Source organism: Anser brachyrhynchus (assembly GCF_964034855.1).
Source record: "Anser brachyrhynchus genome assembly, chromosome: 1".
NCBI lineage: Eukaryota > Metazoa > Chordata > Aves > Anseriformes > Anatidae > Anser > Anser brachyrhynchus.
In genome coordinates, this window is record NC_137694.1 from 50,171,145 (window position 1) to 50,197,760 (window position 26,616).

The 26,616-nt window shown below is 47.5% G+C and overlaps 1 protein-coding gene and 1 long non-coding RNA gene across 10 annotated transcripts in view; one reads left to right on the plus strand and one right to left on the minus strand.

The window, feature by feature from the left end:
* LOC308191505 overlaps positions 1 to 18,712 on the minus strand; it is a 45,506-nt gene extending 26,794 nt beyond the window's left edge. For 5 of the 9 annotated variants that reach the window (XR_013948074.1, XR_013948075.1, XR_013948076.1 and 2 more), the window contains exons 1-3: positions 17,796 to 18,712; positions 16,993 to 17,078; positions 16,720 to 16,818 (exon numbers count right to left, since the gene is read on the minus strand). This is a non-coding gene — a long non-coding RNA (uncharacterized lncRNA). Of the gene's footprint in view, positions 1 to 9,080; positions 11,273 to 11,696; positions 12,505 to 12,526; positions 16,819 to 16,992; positions 17,079 to 17,795 lie in introns of those variants that run through there. The other 4 variants (XR_013948079.1, XR_013948080.1, XR_013948081.1 and 1 more) reach the window with 4 other exon arrangements.
* Positions 18,713 to 18,851: 139 nt separating this feature from the next.
* DUSP6 (dual specificity phosphatase 6) lies at positions 18,852 to 23,771 on the plus strand. Its single transcript, XM_080583149.1, has 3 exons — positions 18,852 to 19,900; positions 20,427 to 20,864; positions 22,273 to 23,771. The coding sequence occupies exons 1-3, from the start codon at positions 19,498 to 19,500 to the stop codon at positions 22,578 to 22,580; spliced, it is 1,149 nt and encodes a 382-aa protein (XP_080439275.1). The 5' UTR covers positions 18,852 to 19,497; the 3' UTR covers positions 22,581 to 23,771.
* Positions 23,772 to 26,616: the final 2,845 nt, after the last annotated feature.

Sequence of the window (26,616 nt, forward strand, 5' to 3'; positions counted from 1 at the left end):
CTATGAGTCCCAGAATAGCCACTGAATGATTTAAAAATCAAGTTATATAAAATAATAAAAGAAAGTTACAAATGCACATCTTGCTTTGAAGCACTGTTTATAGAGATTAATAAAATGTATGTATTTTACAAATCTGATTGGGAAGGGAATTTTTAATTTGTAAGAAAACTTGACACTACTGTAGCTTGTCCAGATTGAAAGGAAAACGAATTTCAACATGTTGAAAGTCCCACTAAAGTGGAAATTCCCAGTTCTAATCTGCTCTGAAGATCACACAAACAACATTTCATATTTTTATGGCAGCAGATCAGAACAGCTTCATTCCTTTCTTCCATATGGCAAGGATGATGCAAAATAATATCTGAAGCGAGAAAAAAAATAAATCTGTGACTACATGAAACACAAAGAAAAAGCGCTTCATTGAAACAATCTCTTTGGAGCATCACCCTTCCTAACTCAGAGTTCCTCATCACAAATATGCCACAAGCTGTGCTAGGGTTTGCTTCTGCACCACTGACACCTAGAGATGCAGAATCTCAGCCACGTGTTTTCTCCACCAAAAGCGATTGGCATGGAATTGAAACAGTCCTGTGCTGTTTGGTTCGAGGTCCCTCTGCAGAATATAAAATCTGTCCTTCTAATATTTCAGCATTTTCTGTCGAGTGAGTGGCTGGGTGATTAGAGGAAAAAGAGCATATTTGTGAAGACGTGGCAAGGATTATTCCCCCACCTAGGAGCACCCTGATGAGTAAGGAAGTGTGATGGTATTCCATGAAAACAGGAGCCACTTCTCTGTGTGGGGCTGGTGGTGGCCATGGCCATGCCCTGCTGGGGACGCCAGCACCTGGCTGTGTCTCCATGTGCCCCGCATCACCCACGCCGCCCGGCCAACCCTCACAGATGGCAGCATCTCCCTGGAGATACGGTGGCATCATGAAGAGACCACGCTTCCACTGCCCCAGACAGTGAGCTTTTTACAGCAAAACAGCCGAAGTGAATGGCCTTCTTTCATCCGTGAAAGGCAGGCTGTGTTTCCAGGCATTTGCAGGGCACAGGGATGGCAGCCACTGAGGGAGCAGTACTTGACCAAGCTGGAGATCCTGCCGGGCAGAACCAAAACAGCAAATGACTTCATAGCCCATTAAAGAGTAAACGGGCTAAAAGTTGTCCTGCACTCATGGCATCAGTCCTCCGTGACTTCTTTACAAGAGTCTGAGGTGAACTATTAATTTGAAAGAGTTAAATGTCCACAAACACACACACAAAAGGCTTATAAGGTACACCAAAAAGTGATAAACAGAAGCTACTACCTCTTACTCATTACAGAGCTATGTGGGGAGAAAAAGAAATTTGCAGAAATCTAACTGCCCTGAGCTTGCCATATTTTAACATAAATGAAACATTTTTTCCATGCTAGATCTCCAGTCATGCTGTTTTTGTTCTGCTCCTTTGACAATTTGTGAGATGAATTTGAGACCTGAGATATCTCACCCAATTTGCATGCATTTTGAGGACGAGTTTAAAGCATCTCTTTCTTATGGAGAGGGAATTCACTTTTTCTCTCTCTCTCTTTTTTTCTCTTTTTTTTTTTTTTTTTCCCAGCAACGTATTTAAGTACATGGTGCAGTTATGTTACTTACCATCTTTTTTGAATCAAACCATCACTGCCTTGACATGTCTACTTAGAATTCATTTTTCTTAGGCCAATATAAATGAAATTATGTCTTTCTTTGTCCAAGGAAGACAAGAACATCTTGTAAGAATAAAGTTCTCAAGATCCTTCCACAGACATTCTTACATACACAATAGCAAAGAGGTTTTGTGTTCTGTGTGCATGGTTAGTTTGGAAGATAGAGGCAAACCGCAGCGCGCCGCTATAGATGCTTGAGTCATGTGCTGTGAGCATGTGTGTGAGAATGTGATAATTATGAAACCAATGGACACAGCAGCTGGCACTTCTATCCATCTTGAGGAGATAAAAAATTCATTCAGTTTTAATTTCACTTCTTGGAAATGGGAAATTTCCCTGATCAAAGCGTCTCCTATGCAATTCTTCATCTTAAGCAGTACAGAGCTGAAGGGTGCTGCAGGCCACAGAAAATGGGCAGTCACATGTTCTGTGCACGGTCACAGATGTTAACAGTGACAAATCACCTTTCATCGATACTGAAGGAAAGAAGAAAACACAAGTCCATTTTGTTATGAAACAGTGCGCAAACTAAGCTGTGCCCAGCCCATGTGGCTGCTGGAGAAAGCTTGAGCTTAGCTCTTCCCCTCAGGCCAGGCCAGGCCAGGTGGTGTCCCTGGGGACACACAGGGCCCACACGGCACCAGTGAGCAAGGTGTGTGTCTGTCAGACCCCGGGAGGTCCCATGAGCCGAAAGCATTTGTCCTACAAGGGACAGAGCCGGAGCTCCATGGGGCAGAGTCCTGCCAGCCATTTCAGAAAAGGAAGGTGCAGTTTGTGGTCTGTTCCTTGTCCGTATTTTCGATGTTCCTTGACCCACGCAGCCATGTCCTGCCTCCCAAGAGGCTGCTCAGCAGGCTGAGAGTGATGGGGGGCAGCCGGCCACCTTGCTGCTGCCTGCCCAGAGCCTGGTCACCGCCTGGACACGCACCTCTGTGCAGATGGGTCCGTACGTGGAGATCACTTGATTGCCCCAATAGTGGCCATTTGGGAGCTTTGCAAACGATGCAGTTTGCAGGTGCAAAATCAAACAGCAGAAGTAAGCCGCTCATGAACCAAAACCAGCAAGCTCCTTGGTGGGAGGTGCTTTACATCAGGTGTGGGGGCCAAGAAGGTGTGGGGCAGCATCTAGGGCTGGCTGCAGAGCCCAGACCCACCGCAGGATGTGGCCTTTCACCGGAGGTTACGTCCTGAGCGCACGGCGGGTCCTCCGCACAGGCAAGGACAAGCGGCTCCTTGTCAGCCTAAAAGCAATACCCAGAAAAGGGTGGAGTCTAATGTCTTTTCCATTATCTGCGGAGCTCTCACACAAGCTGTCCTCCCCTGCTCCTCCCTCCCAAAAGGACCGGCGCCTCTCCGGGCGGCCGCCTGGCACCAGTGGCGGCCATACTCCCGAGGGATGCAACCACCCCACAGGAGACAACTGGGGCAGCTGACGTGCATCACTGGGAATTTAGGGCCCAGCCCAGGGAAAGTGATCCAGAAACCTCTCTGAAACTTGCATCAGTGTCTGCAAGGCCATGGAGGCCTCAGTGTTTTCCTCAGGCCCCCCGAAAGAAGAAGAAGGGCTGCACCCTGCGCCCGAGCGCAGAGGTGTCCGGGAGGGAGTGACCTCTGGGCCAAAAGCCCCCAAGCAGCCCAAGCAGCGACACGGAGCCAAGCCACTTGTCTGTCCCTCTTGAAGGGGCTGGGCCCCATGCCTGAGAGGATGAATCTTCTCCTGTTGGTGGGTTGTATGGCCTCCGGAGTCTGTTTCTGGCCAACTGTGAGCACAAGGTACCACAAGCTGTTACGTCAGGCTTGAGGAGTACTTGGCTTTGGAACGCAACAAAGGGGAGACCTGCTGCACTGGAGCTCGCAGTCCCCAGTCCTGGTGCTACATACATGTCCCAAAATGGCCACTGTCATGGGTCTCCTCTGGCTGACGGCAAGCAGGCTGAGATGGGAAACATGCTTAGGAGCTGAGTCTGCAGATTCTGCCAACAAGGAGGAGTTGTCAACATGATGAAGTCTAAATATCAATATCCTAATTCCTCAAGATAGTATTTGATTTTAAAATTCACCATCAAAAACAGCAGTAAAAGGGGTTTTGGTCTACACACTATGATTTCAAGATTTTCTTTCTTAGGCATGGGGGCTAGAAAGACTCACTTCATATATATAAAGAATGAGATTGTCATGAAATTACAAGACTTTGGGAGCTGAGGCTTAGCGGAAAACAACATTTGCCATGAGATTCACACTAAAATTAGGAGAGTGCCGTATAAATGAAGCACAGGTGTGCAGAACTGCAGTAACTTTATCTTCAGGAAATAAAGTTTTGCTGTAGAAATGACTCTTAAGCCTGCATCATGGAATCATAGAATATCCCGAGTTGGAAGGGACCCACAAGAATCATTGATTCCTGTCATCAACTCCTGGGCCCCCAGAGGACCACCCAAAAATAAGACAATATGTCTGAGAGCGTTGTATTCATGCAAGAAACTGTATTTCCAGCAAGTCTGAAATGACAGTTCTTTAAGCCACTAAAGCAAGTCACCACCTGCAGAGTCCCCACTGCCGTCCCAAAGCCTCCACGCTACTGGAAGGAAGGCACACTGAAACCAGCCGGCAAGCGCCTCTCACAGCTGCCCCGATGCTGTGTTTGCACAGGCAGTTTGTACCCGGGGATATGAAGAACTCGTTCCCTTCTGTTTCCATATCAGGTTTTCAGATCAGCGCTCTTCCCAGCCTCTCCTCCTCCAGGCTGCTCGCAGTGTGGAGTGCTCTTTTCCTGTTTACCCTTACATGCCTTTTTATTACTAGGCGGGATTTTTTTTTTTTAAAGCACACTCAGGCGCCTGCTTGTTTTTTCTAAAGCTCTACGGGGATTTGTTGGCGTCTTTTGTAGCAGGTCATCCTGTTTTCAGACCAAGTTCCTGTCTTGTTAAAAACAATCATTTCTGGATGTCTCTGTATGGCTCCTGCTTTTAATCATCCTGAGTCCTTGAGCCATGCAATCCGCGCTCCAAATATTTAGGTTGTGTTTGTTTGTTTATAGCAAAAGAAAAAAAAAAAGTAAAAAAGAAAGGAAAAGCTGCTGTGCACAAGCTATGGCACACTCAGGATGAAGGCTATGAGTAGCAGACAAAGTGGCGGCAGCAACAAGCCCCTTTCCCACCGCTCACAGTGCCCTTGCTGCAGTCTGGCTGCAGATGCCCCCACCTCGGACGAGCTGCAGGAGGGGACCAGCCCAGCAGGGCCAGCCCGTCTTCTGGGCTGGGTCCATGCTCTGAGCACCTAGTCAAAAGGGGAGCGACAATAGTTGTCAAAGTTCTGCACAGCTTTAAAACCCATGGATTAATAATAGGGCTGGTCTAATCCATACCTTGTTGAATTTTCATTTAATGTTGAGAGAAAAGCTCAGACAACCGTCTACCATATTCCATCTGATTTAATTCTGTACATGACCCCTACTACTGGGGGATGTAGCGAGGACAGCTATCCAAAGAGTACACATCCATGTTGCTAACACCTCCTGTGATGAGGGGAGTGCTGTTGTTTTCATTCCACTGAGGCTGGGACAGGTATTCTGCATGGATTATTTTGAGACAGAGATAAGAGATTGTTATCTCCATGGCTCCTTTTATAGCTGACAGTAGAAGATACTCTCCATCACAGGAGGGCAGTTGGTGCCCCTAAGGCTGTGTCCCCTTCCAAGCTGGGGACCAGCGTCCAGCATTTTAAAAGTTAGAGGATAGGAATAAAACCCAGTAATTGGTGATATATGATGCCAAAGTGTTTAACAAGCATATTTAGTACCTTTCACACATTAATAGATGAGGGAAGTCCTTCCACAGAAGGTGGCATGTCTTGCCAACTGGGACTAGAAGACAAATCTCTTTTACCTTTCCTGGGGGGATGGGCTTGCTCTGTCTCCAGGCTGTTTTGCTGCCTGCAGTGCTGCATTGGAGCAGAGAACTGAATCTGTGAGCTCCAGAGCTAGCACTTACCAGCCCAGTTGGTACCACAGCAAATCACATCTTAAAGGGTCTTGGGCCACCTCCTTGGAGCCATTTACTCACACAGGGAAAGCTCTTGTTCCAGAGTACCTTCTAGAATTTTATGTAGTGTTAAGTTCCAGCAGGTGATGAAACGTGTTTCAAAATATGTATGTTTAAGAGTGCCATGGCCTGCAGGTCCATTAAGAGAAAGGGTCTATTGTGTGCTTCCTTACGCTGAACACTCATGCAAAATGATCATCAATCAAAGCTTCAGGCTTTGGTAAATTTACCCCTGACAGTTCTTATATGAAGATGTTACACAATCCCTAACCCAAATGCTTTGATCTCCTAAGTCAAAGTCAATATGTCCAGCTGGATAAATAGCATTAAGCCCAGCACTCTTCCTGTGTAAGTGATAAAAAATTGATAAAGTCCTGACTTGCAGAAGCACAGGTGCTTTAAATCAATGGACTACAGTTCACCAAAGCTATTAATACCAGCCCTGGAAGTCCTGACTAGAAGCAAAGAGCTTTGCAATTTTCATGCTCCTTAGTTCAGAACCAGAGTTCAAATGAGGTCATTTTCAGATAGCCACAAGCCCTGGGCCAGTGTAAGTCAGAACAGTGCCATTTGCTTAACTGGACCAGAGACACAGAGCTGAGATTCAGCCTCCTCTACTGCCAGCCTCCCTGCAACAGGGTGAGCTTTCCCAGATGTGTCTGCAGAACCAGATTTACGGCCCTATCCCTGGTCTCTGTCCTCTCTTCACATGCATAAGAGATGCAACCCCCGCTCCCCCCCCCCCCCTCCTTCTTAAGACCCTACCATTTTTCAAAATCCACTTATTCTCCTTGACCTCCTAACTGCCCATGGTAAGACTGCCTCCTTTTCCCCTTTTTCCTCCTCTTCATATTACGGCAGGCCTACAACCCCTCTTCCTGGGCAATAGCAGGGCTGGTGGGGCTCAGGCAGGTTTCCTGCCCTATGGCTTACTTGCTTCAGTAATCTGTTACAGATCCTGTCTTGCTGCCCATTCCTCTCCTCCCCAATAATAACGACATTCTTGAAAGCTTAAATATCCTGTTACAAAACAGATGATCAGGATGAATATTTCTTTCATCCTCTAAGTCACTACTTGTGGGGGAGTGGACATAGTCTGTTTAGCCATATGGATGGTTTTCCATCATTCACAAATGTCACCAACAGACGGGCAAAAACATCCTTTGACACGATCTTTGGGTTACTTCTGTTAAAACCCTCAATTCTTGAAAAGTAAATTCACCCTGGTCTAAGGGCCACTCGATAGAAAATATAGCCCACATGTTCTGAAGAGAACATATTCCTGAGAACATATGGGAAATTTTAGAAGAACATGGATCTTATGTTAAGAAAACCCTCGGAGGAAATCTCTGACATACAGATCTCAGGAATTCATTTTGATTCCTCTGAAATGATACACTCATCTTCTCTCTTTCAAGTATACACTGACTATAGGTTCCTAGAAGTGCTATGTCTTCTAACAAAAACAATGCAAATTGCTTCCTAGAAGCCCTTCTTTGAACCTGAGGGAAGTAAGGGACTCAGAAAACAAAACCCTCCTAGCCACTTCTCAAGAAGCATTTAGCACTTCCTCCAAAAGTGGATTAGATCAACCCACAGGCAAGTGTGAGGTGCCCTCTCACCCAGCAGTAGAAACGAAAACAGACACCTTGAGTTTCAACAAATGTCCTTGCTGGGCTGATTACAAAGAGCTAAAGAAAACAGTCTCTATCTAAGAATACTTCATCTAAGGCCTTTCTCCCAGAAAGAGAGGCTCATGAGAGCCCAGACGGAGAAGGGGCCAGGCAGGCAGCCTGTTCTCAGATAGAGACCACGTGCCCTCTGGGGCTCTATCTCAGGTCCAGCAGCTCCGTTTCGCCCAGCCCTTGCTCTTTTCTCCCTGACCTCAGCCAACTTCAGCACCCCCTGTGCAAGCAGAAAGTCCCCTGGCTGCCCCCAAGTGAGCTTCTGCTCTGAAGGGTGGCCTTAGGCAAAAACAGCCTCAGCAAATGCTCGGTACTTGTAACCTTTTTGTCACAGTGTGCCAGGTGACCTTGCCTGTAGGACATACCTCTGGTGCTCAGGAATTGCTCCTATGCAAACTGTAAGCCATAGTGAATGGAGGCACCTTGCATAGTTTTTGGAGGCTTAAGTATGAAGGTAGGGTGGGGGAAGGCAGACAAGGGGCACCACGTGGGAGCTGCACAGATCTACAGGGCAGCTGCTGGTGTAGGGGAGGTGTTGGGGTCACCTTGGCCTTATCTGTAACCCCTGCTTGGACCTCGCCTTGCCACAGCTGGACCTGGTCCTTCTGGCATGTCTTCCCCGTCTCATCTCTGCTGTCTCTGCGGTCAGAAGTTCATTTTCCCCTTCTTTCTAAAGGTGACGTGCTTAATTCAGCTTAATGGATTATTAGAGCCCCCAATCAATTCCAAGCCTAGAGAATAAAAAGCCCTTGGTTAATTTCTCTGTAATTTTGGCCTCATTTGCCTTCTAAAGTAATATGCAATATATTTTTGCAGTGACTCAGTTGCAAAATCAATGAGGGCTATACTTACAAGAGAAAATAGACAATCAACATCATGGGTCCTATTCCAGGCAATGCTGTTGCCTTACTATGTCAGCTAATCTTGAAAAACTGCTATAACACCACTCACAGGGAAGTGAGGCACTGCAATTTAAAATGTTTTTTCTTTTTTTTTTTTCTGCACAAACTGCTGTTACTCTAATGGTTGTGAATTTTGCTATTGCTTCTTGCTACTATTTTAATGTTACAGTTGTTAATTGTTATGGAACATATCAGTGAAGAGAATTGGGTCAATTTACCTACAGTTGCCTTGACACTAAAACCAGAATATCTACTGCTCTATTTGTTTCCAGTCCAGTTGTTAGCTTGAGAATACTGATTGTCTTACTCGGATGAGACAAAATCAGCCAAGTGATTGAATAAAGCGATACTTCCTCAGCGGAGAACAGCAGATTTGCATCTGACAATTAGTAGATTGTAATCAGTATTTTCCCATAGCAATATATCTCCTAGCTTTAGTAGTTAATAACATGGCATTCATACATTTATTTTTGTAGATTTTCAGAAAAAAAAAAGAAAAAGAAAAAGAAAAAAAAAGACCAGCTAACAAAGCCTGTTAAAGAATATATTCTGTTGTACATTCAGGAGGTTGCCCTGGCTGTCATTGCTCACACGCTGAGCACTGGGGTAGGTGACCTCTCCCTATGAGGATGTAACACTTCATGCCTACCTGACATAGCAGAGGCATCGCATGCGCTGTCATTGGGTCTCAAAGGAGGGGGGGCAATTATTTTTAAATAATTAGTCTGTGTCTGAACCTAGGAGAGACAAATTTTATCAGTGAGCATAGAGAGCTCTTGGTATGCAAGAACTCCTGCTTATTTGCCTCCAATTTTCCCTGTGTAACTACGTGAATTGACATGGGTAGCAGTTGAAAGCACTGAGCTGGAGTGAAGAGTGCTCTCAAACTGAGCACTCACTGCAGAAGGCTTAGTTCCTTTATTTACTTTGCACAAATCCTGGGGAGGAAGTATGAGGCACTGAGAGTCCCTTTGTTTTTGCTCATTGGATTTAAGCAATTCCTCCTGCACACACCAGAACAATGAATCCCTTCAGTCCACCAGGATACGAGTGATATAAATCCACACTGCAGATCTCCAGAATTTTCTATTTTTTTTTTTTGAGAAGCAATTAGATGATTGCAGTGACTGCAGATTCAAACTTTGAATCTGCGAATTTCAGAGGCAAGTGATAAAACGAACCCCCTTATGCTAAGAGTCTGAGCTGGAATAATGTACATATCAGTAAGCCGGAACACCCAGGCTGAGGTTGTCCTCACTAATTGGGAAAATTCTTGGCCAAAAATAAATTGGTAGGAGCCCGAAGAACACAGGTTATCTCAGTGATTCCTCATCATGAACTGTCACTGGTGGAGCTCTCATCTCATGTACTTCCAGTCTCAGTGAGGACTTCCTAACATAGCTAATGTGGACAAGCACCCCCATACAGGTCCAGTTCTCCCTCTGTCCCCAGAGGACAGGTAACAGAGCCCTCCTCTGTGTCTGACGACAGAAAATATACTTTTTTTTTTTTAGGTGGAAAACATCCTACATCCCTTTGTTGACTCTCCAGCAGCCATGGACTAATGCTGTTTTGCCAGATGATCACTCAGGCATGTCAGCTGGATGCCCAGCACAGTTCAGAGTTGTGACCTGCCTCATTGTGGCACCATGTAGAAGAATAGACAGGGTTTCAAGGTCATGATCACTTGAAAGATTTAATATTTATCCACAGAAAAAAAAAACAACAAACAAACATTGGTTAGTTTGATGGGAGCTTTTTGGTATCAAAGGTGCAACTTGGATCAAACAAGAAAGAAAATGGTTATCATATTTTGTTTCTTTCCTAACTGATCTTTAGAGAGAAATCTTCCCTGAAAATGTCATTTGGACACTGATTTAGTTTGACTAATTTAGGTATCTTGCTCTTGGGAGACAAACCAGTTTTCCTTGTTTCCCCGTGTAATACACGTAGAAGAGCAGTTGCCTTCGAATTTAATCCACCCCACGTCAGTGGGGTACCTAACCTATTCACCTTGAATATAGGATGTAAGGTGTTCAGAGGGTTAGTTTAGAGGTTGCATTATCATTCCGCAGCCCAAAAACTATACAGGCAAAAAAGTCAGGCAAATTTAAAGTCAAAAAAAGGAAGAAAAAAAGGTGTTGAGGGTGGGTGTGATGATGAAAAAGCTGACGGGCCCTTACATTCAGTGGCAGCAATTAGCTCTACCATAGTAAATTCCAGGCATATGGCATGGCAACTTTCGCACCCTCTTATATGATTTAAAACGGTTCTCACAAATGTTCGTCTCACTGTAACTGTGAAAAATCTCCTGTTTTCTCAGGAATAAAACTGCTCCAATATCTTGCCCTGACAAGTGATGCTTCAAAAAATGCACCCCCCCCCCCCCCCCAAATCCAGTTAAGGCAATGATGTGTGTTTAATGCAAGAGAACAACAATTAGAGTATTTTTGACTGAAAAGAACTCAGTTAAGCTGCCAGAAATGTCAAAAGTTCCTCGCTACCCTGACACTTACGTAATTGTTCTGTGAACACCCACACACCGGAATAGACCTACTCCACCAAAAAGTGCAGGGCTGACTCACTAAGCGTTCCTCTACGTTTCTGAGGACCTAACCATCTAGGATACATCATCCATAGCGTAATTCTAATGTGATTTCCCTGATTCAATAAGTTGCAGTTCACTCAGGGAAAAAAAAAAAAAAAAAGAAGGATCATCCATTTCTTGAGGATCCTGCCCATCTATAATGGGAAGAAGCAGCCAAGAACGTCAGTGTCGTGGGGCAGACTGGAAAGGGAGCACCCCACTGCTGCATCCTGGTCATTTTTTTTCTGCATGCTTGGGTCTTATTTGATATCTCTCTCGTTCAAATTCTGATGTGATCCAGAAATGTTTGACTTCTCTGATCTGATGGGACTGCCATATGAAATGAAGCAGACTGATGCAAAATGGGACTGAAAGAAAAACAAACCAAACCAAAACAAAAACCATTTATAAGAGATACTGAAGAAAACCACTAAGAGAGAGCAGGGAGGCTCCAGTGCATCACTGGAAAGCACAGGGGTGTAGACATCTGTACACCAACCTCTTCTCAACACTCGGAGAGAGATTTAGCTGCACAGTTTAGCCCGAATGGGAAGCTTTGTGAAAATAGTTTATATTTCACAGCTACACTATAAACCTGTTCAGAGAAAGTAGTAATTTAATACAATTTACCTTTGTGGTATGCTGGTGGCACCGTGCACCAAATGAGTAAGATGAGCTGTGACCACAAGCAGCACTGTGATCATCACGCCATACTGCTCTGACACACTAAGCGACGACCTGGTATTTAGATGGGCCAGTTCTACCACAACATCCTCATTGATATCTAAGCACAGTAAAGCCAAGGTGAAAACCAGCAGGAATTCTCTTGTCAACATTTGCAGAAATTACACTTGTACACTCCCAATCTTCAAGGTATGTTGTATACTGCAAAGCTCTTAAATGCTGGATCAGGGATGCAGAAATAACTACCATACCCATTTCTGTCCATACTTTGAGATGTATGCCTTTTAGAAGGACTATAAACATATACTTTCATAGTAGCATGCACAACCCAGTACTGCCCCAGACATTTTAAGTGCTGCTCCATGTTTAGGGGATTATCCTTTCCCCATTTGTTCTATCTACAAATTCTTTCAACTGTTTTCCCTCTTCCACCAACCAAGGTCTCTCAAACTTCCAGATAAAATGAAATTAGTAGGTGGATCTGTGGGAATTAGGAGGTGCAGTGACCTCTTGAGACCAGTGTTTGGCAGTTTTTATTTCCCACTACTTAACTTGGGAGTGGGGGGAAATATATCAAACTACACCAGAAAGCCAGACTCTTGCATCACAGGACACAAACACACATAGACCAGTCACATGCTGTCCCCTTCATGCCAGCAAAGCCACTGGTGCTGCAAATTCAGCATGTGATTTGAGCTCTTTTTTTAATCAAGTAGGACGTTTTAGCATCTCGGTCGGATCACCAATTTGGTGCTTCCCCTCAATAAATTTTACCAAACTGCGTTTGGCAGCAGCAGGTCATCTAGGGAACCCCCCGTCCCAGCAGTAAGGTCTCGCTTCTTGCTTCGGTCAGTGCTTTCACCCCATTTGGTGCAGGTCCTGCCTGGCCTGGGAGAGGTCCCCATGGGGGTTACATCTGTGAAAAGTAAAGCAGACGTGCTAAATGGGGGCTGCAGGTGCCAGGACATACATCTATCCACTTGCCTACCCCTGTGACATCCTGGAGCGAAACTGTGCGCTTGGCTCCACCAGGTCCCCAGGCCACATTCCAGTGGCCATATAAAAAACAGGCAACGGAAATTGAATTGTTCATGCCTGGGTTAGGCTCCTAATTGCCTCTCTTTGGAACCAGAACATGAGATAGCCGTGCTGTGTTTCTTTTCCTGAATATGCCTGTCCCAGGATGAAGATCTTTTTCTTATGTAATTTGCTGTCCCTGCTCTGCTCTCTGCACAGTTGATTTAACCTGCACTGTGCAAAGTGCCTGTTTACTCTTTTCACACTCTAGAACAAGCCTTCAGTCATCCCAGGGGCAGGCTTTATTCCCACGGTCAGAGCAAGTGACTGGAGAGAGAGGTGGGATTGGGGACCTTGCAAGTGGGGAGGAAAATAAATCTTTAGAAATGGGAACAGAGAGTTGCTTTCTACACTTGCTTGGTGCTGTCAGGTTTGCTTCCTTGTGGGATGAGTGAACTGGATGAAAATGGGACTGTGCTAGTGCAGCGACACGCTGTAGCGATAGCACTAATGCTTCCCCAGGTAAGCCCACGTGCTAGTGCCTAATAAAGCCTTCCAAGCACACCAAAATGGGCTGCACTAAAGAGATTATAGCATTTTCTCAGCAGCCTCATCTGTTGTGATGTGTGTGCCCGGTATAGCATGACATAGGCTGCCCCTGAATAGAAGGCAACGTCAGAGAAAAACACACCAACACACAGAACAGGGGAAGACTTCAGACACTATTGAAATCTTTGGTATTGGCAGAAGAATAATATAAGTACGTTGTTGGCCCTGTACAAACCACAGGATATTCCTGCAGTGCATACCAGGATTTTTGAATAAGAATTGCTGTTTTCCTCTGCACAGGTAACAGAATCATACAAATCTGGATTCCAACTTGTAAGCTAATTTATTAATTTATTACAGCTACCAAATTTAAGGGCATATCAGTATTTTCCCTCAATCACTGCCCTAGTATCCCTTTTAGATCTTAGTCTGCTTCTCTTTTTTGCCTCCTTTATACAGTTAATTTTTTTTTTTTTACTTGAAAGCTTTCAAATTAACATGTAATTATAAAAGTATGGACACATAGCCTTCTGTTCTCTTCATGTCTATTGTTTTCAAGGCAGAGCTGCCCACCTGTGCCATGCTTCTGTTGCCAGCAGAATGTAAACCATTATGAAGTGGTACACAGGTGATTGCCACCAAACCTGCCACTAAAGGCAGTACCTGGTGGGAAGCACAAAGGGAAAAAAAAAAAAAAAGATTGGAGTGCCGGCTTGTGTGCCTGGCCAATTCCCTGTGTGAGCCTGGTGAAATGCGTGCCTTGTACTGCCCTCCTGCAAGCTTAGTTTTATCCTCTAAGAAAGGATAGCCCTACAGCCATTAGAGATCTGCTGTCAAATAAAACTGCTCACCTTTACACGCCCTGGGGAAAAATTTGAGGAACTCAGGTATGAGCTACATTCAGATAGAAACTTTTACTTTGTCTTAGAAGTCAAAAGAAAACAAAATCTCTTGAATAAATGCATTTCTGTAGTAGCTGTTAAGTATTTTAAAGCATCATTCCTAAGTAATTGCTAATTACATTACTTTATTACAAGGCACAATTAAATATGTGCTTGAGGTCATCCAGCTATTTGCTGTTTCAAGGAAAGCACTTGAGTCAAAAGGATTTCCTAAATGGAGTCATTCAGTGTTTTATTTCTCCAGCTTCAGGAATTATTTTAGATGTGAATAATTGGACATTGAATAATCAGTTAAATACCATTTCCATAAATTGTTTGTGCTTTGCATAAAACAAGAAAAATGCTTTATAGGGCACTTTTGTTCTCCCTTTGCAGCACCCTGCACTAACCGCTTTTGCACCAAAGGCACTCTATGCCTATGGTGGGTTTAGTCTATGGTGATTTGTGTTTTTCTGTGTTCAAATAGGTCATTCACAGAAGCCAACACAGACAGGCTGCTAATTCTCACTTCCACTGAAATTAAAAGAAACTGAGAGAGGGATTTGCAGGCAAACCTAGAGGCAAGACTCGTGGCTTCAAAGTTAGGCACTTAAGTGCCTTACTTAAGTAAGGGCTGGTTATGCTAGGTTCCATTTATAGGCAGTGGAGGGAACCGAGCAGCTCTATAGCACAATTTGTCCTCTTTGAAGACCCTCTGAAAGTGATTTTTAAGAGAGAGAACTTGTTAAAAGGGGAACAGCTAACTTTTGACATCTGAAGCAGAATGGCTGCCATCACGGGCTGGTTCAGCCAAGGCTGACAGACAAGAGCCTCAAAATTCATGGCTAACTGTGACCTCTCAGCAGTGAAATATTTCCATTACACTTCCCAAGCACCTGCATACCCAGCATCAAGTTGAGTTACATCTCAACCAAAATCCTGACGCCAGCGTGTTTCGTGCTCTCTGGCCTCCTGCAGCAGGCAATCTCAGAGCATACTTCACATGCCTGACATAAAGCAGTGCCAAGACCAAGGGTCGCTCTGCCATTTTGATTCAGGTCATCAGTGGGATGTGGAAAACCAAGGCTGGACCCTCTGCTATCATAAATATTTATTTATGCAACATGGGAAAGGTCTGAACAAAAAAAAAAAAAAAAAACAAAAAAAACCAGAAAAGTCTTTACTATTTCCTTTTCCTGCATTTTCCCATAGAAAGACAGGCTCTTGTCAAATTCTGCTCCAAAACATATGGAAGAGAGGTGTGAACCTGTATCTTTAGAGAAAGAAAGCACTTAACAAAAGAAAAAAACTTTCCCATTCTTGGTGTCTAATTCAAGAAGAAACTTCACCTGTACTTAGCCTCCTGAGGATGCCCCTGCACCGCTGCCTCAGCATCCCAGGCTGTGAAGTGTCTCACAGTGGCCCAGCCGGCCCAGTTTCAAAATGTCATAGATACCTGCCTTCTTTGGTACTTCTCTCTCCCATTACACTGCGTAGAAATCCTGTCTGCCTAATTCAGGGCAAGGTTTTCTGTTACAAGGAAAAACATGAAGGAATTGGGCTAAGCAACGCTGAACTCTAATCTCCACGCTCCACTCTTGTCTCCATCTCTGGCCAAGAAAAGCTCAGGCTATGGAGATTTGGGCCTCTACACATGCTAAGAATGAGCAGGTCTCTGGTCCAAAAGTCAGCAAAACGGGCTTTTTGCAATAAATATGCTTTGAGCTGGGCTGAAGAGGTTTCATTCACAGCCAGGGAGATATAAAAAGAAAAAACAAAACAAAACAAAATGAAACAAAATAGAACAAAACAAATCAAGCAAACAAAAACCACCCAGAGACAAAAACTGCAAGGTTCAAAAGCTCTCTCTTCCTGTGCCTGTATGAATGAGGGGGTCGTGGTGAACGGGAATAGGCTCTTCTCGCTGCCTGGGTACCATAAAAACTTGTGGAAGTTGAAGGATAAGCGACTTGGTGATGCTTGGCTTGTAGATCTGATCTTTGACAGCGCACCAAATGGCAGCGTGGTCCACTCCTGCATGCCCTCAGGGACTGAAGGGACAACGTTGTCCAGCCAGAGAGAGGGACAGTGAGGGCACACATGCATGCGAACACAAAGACAGCAAAGTACAATGGAGCTTTCACTCTCCTCCAGTCATCTTCAGCCGGGGGTGCAGAGGGAGGTCCTGGCACAGAGGGTGTCCTTTCTGTTTCACTTGTTTCACTCGGCTGCAGATCAGGATCTCCTGCCTGTCTCTCAGCTCAGCAAACGCCACCCCCAAACTGTTGCCATGCAGTGAGCTGGCAATAGCCGTCCTCACAGCAAGTCTCTGCCCCCAGATCCTCCTGGGAAATATAACTCTCCCGAGCATGCTTCATCTAAATTTTTATTGCCTTCATATACTTAACCTTAACATTCATAACATTTCAATCAGATCTGACAGTACTAATGATGAAAATCTCTTTAAATGCTGTCATTATTTATTGTTGGATTACTATGAGGCAGGTATCTCAATGGGTTTGATAAACTGCTTGCATAATATGTTGCTTTCAGTTAAAATGTTGAATGACTAAGATTTTTATTTTAAACCACTGCCATAAAACGTCACTGAAAATGCCCTGAAGATGATAATCAGAACGTATTTTCTTCCTAAAATATTTTAGTCATCAGAGAGGCAAGTTTACCTTATATGAATATGGAAGTATTTGATGGAAATAATTTGGGGTTTGTTGTCTTCTTCAAATTCAGGCTCTTTGAAAATGTGCTGAAGTTTTTCTGGGCATCTGCATTAAAAAAAAAATCATCAATGTACAATGTAATCCTGAAAAAAGATGTAAATTAATAACAATGTGGATTATAAGGAGCGAATTGTATTTATCATTGTGTCAAGCTTGCTGGGACTTGTCACAATGTTCTGCTGAATTTGTCCCTGTCTCTAACTCTCAGGTCACACTCACCATTGTTTGATGTGACTCCTTCTGTTTTTCTGCTTTCTAAGTTGACCTAACTTTTTGTCATTTGAGGATTCTTCTGGCTGTGGCTCCTGTTGGGACACAGATTATCAGAGAAAATACACATTAATGGCATAAATGAGTAAGGAGAAACGTTTAACATGGCTGTAAGACAAGCACTGCAATATACTGCACCTTAAGAGAGAAACACCTCTCTTTTAGGCCCTATTAAGCGGGTTTGGGAATTTCCATTCCAGTTGCTCATGCTTTACAGAATTTCCGTTTCCAGGCCTTCAATTTCTTAAACCTGAAAGCCACGGATAGTGAGGCTGAGGTTTGAGTTTTATTAGTTTCTAAAATTTTAAGTTGATCTGTTACATTTGCGAGGAAAGATAAAGAATAACCATGGTATCAATTTCAAGGGAAAAAGTAAGACTTAAAATCATGATCTGATTATTTATTTAGCACGGGACTGTGCTTATTTGCCATACTGATAAAAAGAAACCGACGGTGCCAGCTCCAGAGTTTGCTCTCCTGCCTGAGCCCCGGCCCGGGTGAGAACAAAAGGCTTAAATATAGCAGAGAGGGGGAAAAAAATCATAATAAAATACACGAAGGCTCCTGCTTTGATCTAACACGGTTCTGAACGTTTAGACAGTGTGCCTTGAAATACAGAGCCGAGCAGGGGAAGCACCTGGCAGCACCGGCCTGGAAACCCTTTAAGGAGAGCGGGCAGGGCCGTGGTGGGCACGGTGGCCCTGAAAATTTGTGGGACAAAGCGGGTGGGGTGTGCGTGTCCTGTGTCTCACCCTGGCCGAATCCCCCCGAGTAGGGGCAGCGCAGAATTTATGTAACACTGAAGCCCCGCTCCCAAGCCTTCGAAACAAGCAGCAAGCGAGGATCCTGTCCAGATCGCTGCTGGGGCGGCTGTCGCTGGTGCCACCTGGGTGTCAGCCCGTCCTGACCCTGCGGCGGGTGCCGTGCCAGCTCCCTCAGCATCACGGGGGGCTTCTGCGGGGGGGGGGGGGGGGGGGGGGCTAGGGGCTGCCCGGCAGCCGCTCGCTACCTGAGGAGCCTCCTCCAGCCGGGGTTAAAAATAACCGCCCGGCAGCGCAGCAGCGGCGGGACCGGCCTCACCGGAACGATTTTCCTCCGGGGCAGACGCCGCCGGCAGCGGGATTAGCCTTGAGACTTCTCCCGGTTTATTTTCGCTCCTGGCTTTTCGCTCGGCCGTGCGCTAAAGCCGCACCTCGCAGCCGCCCCGCCCGGCCTCCGGCCGCCCCCGCTCCCCGCTCCGCCGCCCCCGGCGCCGCTCCTCCCGCCCCCCCCCGGTCCCGGCTCCCCCGGCGCCGCTCCGCCGGGCCCCGTTCCCGCAGCCCCCCCGCCGCGGGGCCGCAGCCTCCTTCCGCCCACCGCGGGGACAGCGGGGGGGCGACGGGCGGCGGCGGCGGGGGGGCTCCACCCGGGGACGTGTGTGGGGGGGGGGGGGGGGCGGGGGGGGGCTGCGGGGTTAACGGGGGCGGGGATCCCGTGGGGATCAGCTGAGGACAGGGCTGCACCCCCCGAATCCTGGAGGGGAGCTGGGCTGGGGGGGCGGTGGGGGGCGATGGGGGGACACGCAGCCGGCTCCCCGCAGGCGGAGGGCTCGGAGGGAAGGCGCGGAGGGGGGGCAGGAGGGTGCCCCCCCGGGGGCCGCCTTGCTGGGAGCAGGGGCAGGGCCTCGCCCCCTCACCTGCCCCCGCGGCCTCCGCCCGCCGCGCCGCGGCCGCCGCTTGTTTGCACTCGGCTTATCCGGAGCGGAAATTCCTTTCCGTTTTTGTGAATGACAAACTCATTACCGATTCATCACCGCGACCTGTTCCAGCCGGCCCGTCGCCGCGGCAACAGGCCCCTTCCGCGCGCCCCCATTGGCTGCGCCGCCCGACGTCCCCATTGAGCGCGCCGCCGCCGGGCCCATTGAGGCGCGCTGCGCGGGGAGCGCTGCGGGAGGCGCCCGCTGGCACGGCACGGGGCTGGGCACGGCACGGCACGGGCACGGGGCTGCGGGACCGAGGGACGGAGGGACTAGAGGGAAGGGAGAGCGGCCCCCGCGCCGAGCGAGGCAGCCCGGCTCGGCGGCACGTTAATTGGATTTCATTCACGAGGGGAGGAGGAAAAGCCCGAGGGCTCTCGGGCTGCAGCGGCGATTAGGCAGGTTCATTCAGGGATTCATTGAGGAAAAAAAAAAAAAAAAAAGGAAGAGGAGAGGAGAGGAGAGCGGGCAGGCTGGCAGCGCGCACCCAGTCGCACACGCTCGCACCCGCCGGGGCTGCTGCGCCCTCCCCGGGGCTTCGCCGGCGCCCGGCGCGGGGGAGGCGGCGCGGGGGGGCTGCGTGATTCATTTCCCTGGGGCGGGGGGAGATAAGTTGTGGTGAGGCGGAGGGCTGCCGCCGCCCGCTGCCAGCCAGCCGCATGCCCCTGTGAGAGAGAGGGGCGCTTCCAGAGCCCGCTCCGCGCCCCCCGTCCTTCCTCATGCTAGATACGCTCAGACCCGTCCCTTTCGCGTCGGAAATGGCGATTAGTAAATCCGTGGCGTGGCTGAACGAGCAGCTGGAGATGGGCAACGAGCGGCTGCTGCTGATGGACTGCCGGCCGCAGGAGTTGTACGAGTCGTCCCACATCGAGTCAGCCATCAACGTGGCCATCCCCGGCATCATGCTGCGGCGGCTGCAGAAGGGCAACCTGCCCCTGCGCTCCCTCGTCGCCAGCAGCGAGGAGGACCGGGAGCGTTTCGCCCGCCGGTGCGGCACCGACACGGTGGTGCTGTACGACGAGCACAGCCGCGACTGGAACGAGAACACGGGCGGCGAGTCCGTGCTGGGGCTGCTCCTCAAGCGCCTCAAAGATGAAGGCTGCAAGGCCTTTTATCTGGAAGGTGAGCGAGGGGGGCCGGGGAGGCGAGACCCCGAAGCCGGGGCTGCGGCTCTGCCCGGGGCAGGGTTGGGGGGCAGCGCCCGCAGCGACCCCCGGGCCCCGCAGGCTGGCGGGGCTGTCCCCGTGCGTACCCCCCGGCGCCCCTCTCCGCGCTTTGCTTAAGGACACTGGGAGGATGGGGTCGCTGCAGCAGCCAGGGGAGGACGGGGCGAGCGGGGACCCCGGCAGGAGCCGGGCAGGACGGCAGGAGGTGCCGCCCGGCTGTCCACGAGAGGTCCCCGCGGGGCGAAGCGGCTCTGGGCTTTAATCGCGGCCGCCCGGAGCCCCCCCCCCCCGCCGCAGCGGGCGATTTTGCTAAAGCCTTCTTTTAGGTTAGTCAGTCTGCGTGGCCGTGTGGCGTTTTCCTCTTTTTTACCCGGGGCTCGAGGAGGTGGGAAACAGATGTCCCCTTGCAGGCAGAGCTGTACCGGGCTTGCAGTCTCATATCAGGTTGCATTTTTTTTTTTTCGCTTTGCTTTTCTCCTTAGGTGGTTTCAGCAAGTTCCAGGCCGAGTTTGCCCTGCACTGCGAAACTAACCTAGACAGCTCGTGTAGCAGCAGCTCTCCTCCTCTGCCAGTCCTGGGCTTAGGAGGGCTCCGAATCAGCTCCGATTCCTCATCAGACATTGAATCTGACATTGACAGAGACCCCAATAGTGCCACCGACTCCGATGGCAGCCCTCTCTCCAACAACCAGCCTTCCTTCCCGGTGGAGATTTTACCCTACCTCTACTTAGGCTGTGCCAAGGACTCCACGAATCTGGACGTTTTAGAAGAGTTTGGCATAAAATACATCTTGAATGTTACCCCCAACCTGCCTAATCTCTTTGAAAACGCTGGCGAATTCAAGTACAAGCAGATCCCGATCTCTGACCACTGGAGCCAAAATCTGTCTCAGTTCTTCCCTGAGGCCATCTCCTTCATAGGTGAGACACGGTTGTTTGCTAACAGTTGCATAGCAAGCAGCAGAAGTCAATTTCTTTTGTAGAATTCAAAAGAGATTTGGGGTGAGGAGAGGTAGTAGCATTTCTCACAGTCTCTGGGGTATGCCTCACTTTCTGATTTTTTTAAATTAAGCCAGCTTTAAATAAATAATAATTAAGTTGAGAGGTGGGTGCTGTTTGCAGGTTTATTGAGAGGTGTGAGCGACATTTGCAGGTAGCAAATGCCTACCTGGTTTGGCTGGCTGTGGAAATCCTCCCTGAGGCATTTGTGTGGAAGCTGGGGGCTGAGCAATGCTCAGGATGGGGCATATCTTGAAATTTCTTCGTAGGGCAGAGGAAGAAGGCAAATGAGCCTGAGGTTGGTGGCTTTATGCCCCCCCCTTCTTTTTTTTTTTTTTCTTTCTCCTCTTGAGGCTACTGGAGTGCGGTGTAATGAAAATAAACGTTTTGGGAAGCTAACTGTAGCTTTTAAATGCAAGTTACTCATAACTGGTATCCCTGGCAAATGTATAGTCAGGGCTTTAATTAAATCTCGTGGTAATAATGATATACCTCTCGGGCTCGGTGCCTCGGCTAGGCAGCCCTTCGCCGTTATCCGGCAGCTTTGGAAACACATCCCCCAGGGCTCGAGCAGTCCTCGTTCACGTTTGCACTTGGAGGGGGTACACACACAGACTAAAACCGCCCCGCTTGGGGTGCGGTGGGGTGGGCATCGCATTATCTGTTGGGAAGCTGTGCTGTAATCCGGTTGAATGATACCGGTAATAGTGCAGAATGTAGGTAATCTGAGCCCAGCAGGAAGAAATGTGGGCTGGAAGCCACAAAGAAACTAATCTCCAGGCATTGTAATGCATTTCCTATTACAAAGGAACCCATTTTCAACCAATGTTGACATCCTGTTCCTCCTAATGGGCTGTCCCCTGTGACTTCCCTCATTCTTTTAAAATGCCTGAATACCTCCATTGTTAGCTGCACAACAGTTGGAGAATAATTTAATAGACCTTTGCAGTCTGCTGGTCTGTATAAAAGGCATTCAGTGACATATTGCAGGATTTCCATGCTGGGGCAAGGGGACTAAGAATTTAAAGCAAATCTCCAAGGGAAAGAGTGTCTTTTAAAACTGACTTCTAAAACAGTGTCATGCGGCGTATCCTGCTCCCTTTGTCTCCTTCTTAGTTTTCTCAGCTCTTGGACTCCTGTACATATGCTTAGGGGGGTGGATTCGCCTCCCGTCCTGGTTTTAAGCCGGTGAAGTTAACTCTTGCCTTGCCGGTCACTGAGAGCAGAATTGCCCTTTCTTCCTGCCCGATACTAATCTTGTTTGTGCTGTGAGATCAGTTACCAACCCTCTGTCTTATGTGTCCTTCTCTGCCTCTTTGTCTCCGCGCAGATGAAGCACGGGGGAAGAACTGCGGCGTCCTGGTGCATTGCTTAGCAGGGATCAGTCGCTCGGTCACGGTGACGGTGGCCTACCTCATGCAGAAGCTCAATTTGTCCATGAATGATGCCTATGACATCGTCAAGATGAAGAAGTCCAACATTTCTCCCAACTTCAACTTCATGGGTCAGCTGCTGGACTTTGAGCGGACCCTGGGGCTGAGCAGCCCCTGTGACAATCGTGTGCCCAACCAGCAGCTCTACTTCACCACCCCTTCCAACCAGAACGTCTTCCAGGTGGACTCCCTGCAGTCCACGTGAGCGCCCGCGGCCTCCCTTCTCCTGTCCGTCTCATGGGATCATTCCTCACTGTTTTCTCTTCGGCAGTGGTCAAGAAGACGCAGCTTTCTCTTTTTCTGGCCTGCGGTACCAGACAGCGGCTGCCAGCGCAGGCCAGGAAAGGTTACGCGGTATGGAGCGGGCGGCTGCGACGGGAGGGACAGCACTGAGCTCTCCGGGATGCCCGCGGCAGGCTCGTGGGCGCTCACTGCCTCCCGGCGGGGCAGGGTGAGGCTGGATGGGGCAGAGCACATGCTCCCTGGGGACCGGAGCTGCCCCGCTCCCCTCTGCGCTTTTGGATCTGCAGCGTACACCTCTGTCTTCAGTGAAGACTGGTTATTTTGTTTGTTGGTTGGTTGGTTTTGATTTAGAGGAGCCAAAGAAAGAGATTTCAGCTTAGTGTATTTGGAGTACTTGTTTGCCAGGAGCTCAGTAGTATTCTACTTGATCAATGTAAATATTTAATCTTGAGTCGATTTGCGATTTTTTTTTTTTTTGAATTCACATGCATTCAAGAGATCAATCCAAGGGACATCTATGTTTTTGTTCTCTTCATAAACTCTGCTTTATCTGTTTGTTCTTTTTTTTTTAAATGATTATTATTGCAAAGAATATATTTGCAGCATGCTTAATTTTGTGGTTCAACTGAAGCAAGCTTTCCATGGGGGAGAAACGGCAATGGTGAGAAGTTTGTGAGCAAGTACAGTCTCTTCTTTCATATATTTTTCTTTCCCTTGTGGTGTTTCTTTTTTTTTTTTCTCACACTCTTGATGTAGTTTCCACATGATATATATATTTTTAAAATTAAATTAATTTTTTTGCCTTACCTTTTGTAAATAGATCATCTGGGAGGAGATCTGTCTTTGAATGCGAATGATTTTTGATCACTTTTTAAAACTTTCAGATGTGCTAAAACAGTGCATTACCTCTGTACAAATTCTTCAGGGAGCTTCACCTCAAATGCAATATTTTGCGTCTTTTTATTTCTTTCTTTTTTTGTATAAAACTGGAAGTATGTGCGAACATTTGTACCTGTGTGTACGCACAGTGAACCTGCACACGGTTGCCAATAAGGGAGAGTAATTCACGGTGTAAAAGTTTTAAGATGGAATTTATTATAAGAATGTAAAACCTTAAATTATTAATAAATAAATAACTATTTTTGGCTATTGAGAACCCGCCTCATTTATTCCCCCTTTCCCCTCTGTGTGGGTGTGGTTAATGGCACATACACATATGGTTCTGTTTAAAGGTAATGATTGTTTTCAACAGCTTTTGTACAGTCCCTGAGACAATAAAGCCTTGCTTTCCCCTTTGGTCCACTGCTGCTTAAATGAATAAACTGCGCACATGCGGGGCTCTTGTCTTTGGTGAAGGGAAGACTTTGAAGGCCTTCAGGTTAATCACAAAATATTCCAACATCCCTTCACAACCCCAGGGATGCACCTAACCCTGGGGCATAAGGATCTCTTATTTATTTATTTATTTATTTTTAGATCAAGGAGCTGCTGCTTTCTGGGTTTATTTACAAGTGTTGGCCACTCTATTACAGATGACAGGAGATGGGATTGTGCTCTCCTTACCTGTCCGGCAGGAACTCATTTCCCAGAAACCCATAAACACTGCAGCCAGTGAAAGATTTTCTGTCACTGCTCAGCCACACTGTAATTTAGCACGTGCAGCCAAGGAGGAAAAGTCTCTACGTACCCGTAGTACCCATAGTCACCTCACATCCTCTTTGGACCCTTCAAACAGCCCCGTCTCTGCAGGAGGGAAAAGGGGGATTCTTGCGATTGCAAAACTTCCTGCTGCAATGTACTAACATCCTTCCAAAGGAGAAGTGGCCCGCAGTAGGGTGGTGCCAAAACCCATGTGCAGTGCAGGGGAGGTGGACAACTCCTCCAGCTTGGGCTGTCAGCTAGGGTTCTGCACAGCTCCTGGCAGCCGGAGCACATTTCATGTAATTTTAGCAACTGCAAGTGTGTGAAATGAAAAGCAAACAAAACATGGGAAAAAAGTGAGTCAGTGTCTCATGCAGTAGTGGCCTAGATTGAGTGCATAAACTGTGAAAGTAGAAGTGGGTTGCAGTTAAACTTGGCTTGTGCTAATCCAGTTTTGAACGGTTTCCGCTCTTGGCATTCCCTGTGCTGCTCTGTTCAAAGTGGAGATTTGCAAGCAGCTCTAGCAATTTCCTGTCCAGCTGCAGCTCAAGTGACTTTTTTTTTTTTTTTTTTTTAATATGGTCTGCGGATAATTTTAGCCAGTTTCCTCTTTGTGGATTATTAATCTGCTTTCCTTGTAGAAACCTACATAGCTGCGTCCCTACTGTTCTGCTGAAGTCAACAGATGGCCTCCCCGCCACTTCCTCTCGTTTCACTGCGGGTTTGTTGTCAGGCCACTTCTGAAATTAATAGTGTTTTCTGGCCGGCTGCCACAGGCCATTACCACAAAGGGGAAGTAACACATCTGAATAGCAGGAAGCCAGGCAGGGTCACAGTGTGAACTGAACCTGTTGAGCGCAGTCAGGCCTCTCCCATTCAGCAAGTGTAGGGCTCCCCTTCCCTCCCCCTTTTGATCTGCGTTGCGTATAGAAACAGCTCACTGGTAGTGCCTCAGCTGTTTGCGCTGGGCAAATATTTCCGGCTAAATGAATTGCGAATGTTAATCATGCCTAGGTAGCCGTTAAGGTGAGGAGGTAAGCAGCGGTGTGTGATGAGGTAGCCTAGGGGAGGGCCTTCGCTTTCTTTGCAAACTGCTTTGAAAAGTTAGTGCTCACAAGGGCTTCCTGCTTCCTTCCTGCTTCACCGAATGACTAACACCAAGGGGTAGTTCTGCAATTCATCATTTTTCAGGACAAGCAAGCAAAGAAGGCCAGATTTGCTCTCACACACCCTACAGCAGAGTCAAGCAGAAAACTCGTTCCAGCCATAGTTTGTCCTCAAACAAGCCCTGAAGCAGGGTTGTTGGTCAGAAACTGTGGCTGAATGTGCACTGGGACTGCACGAGAATAACTGGGTGCAGGCAAACCCAAACCACAACTGGAGCAGATCCCCAAACTGGTTAAACCTCTGATTTATTATTATTATTATTGTTGTTGTTGTTATTATTATTATTATTATTATTATTTTATTAATTTCACTTGCTTATGTGCCAGCTCTTAATTACAAATGGTTTGGAAGAAAAAGAGGCAAGGGGCTCTCCCCAGCAACATTCACCTCTCCTACATGCGCTCGTGCCCCGGTAGCTGTGCCCCAGCAGCGTGAAGGCAATGGCACATGCTACGCGAGTCCTCGCTGGCTTTTCTGAGGCTGGGATCTGTTTGCCCCTGCAGCCCCCCCAGCACTTGTTTCCAAATTACTCGCATCCTCTCTCCCCTCCCTTGTTCCAGTCCTCGTTGGGATGGGGCAGAGGTCTTGGACTTCTGGGGCGTTTGGCAGCTATTGCAGTTCCTCAGCTGGTAAAGTAATTTATAAAGGGAAGAATAAATCCTTTGTGCCTGTAGGGACAGGCCCAATGTGTGTAAGGAAGAGGGGGGGAATATCCCTGCTTTGTAGCTAAAAAATCACAACCTGCTTCATATTATAACGTAGGAGTGTGAGATACTGAATTACTTCAGAAGCTATGGGGATATCAGGAAGGAAACCTATACCACCAGGAGTGAATCCCGCAAGACCAGAACTTTCTCACATAACCCATCTGTGTCTTTAACACAAAGGGTGAAATTATGTCCTGTGGCATCAACATCCCCTTTGCTCCTGTAAGGTCAAGGTTCCCCTCAGTGCTTGGGTGCACATTAGCGCTTAGCTTTCCACTTTCTGTGCAATAACGTAGCGTGGCTCATAGTGCAGGTTCCTCTTCTCACATTTCGTCTTTCCCACTCACAGCCTTTCAGACCACTTGACAGCCACCTTCAAAATGTCTTCCATCTCCTTCTGGTTTTGTTGTTATTGTATTCATCATCTTCTCTTTCCCTGTTCTCTTAACTGTCCTTTCTCAGTCCTGCTGTTCCCCTGTACCT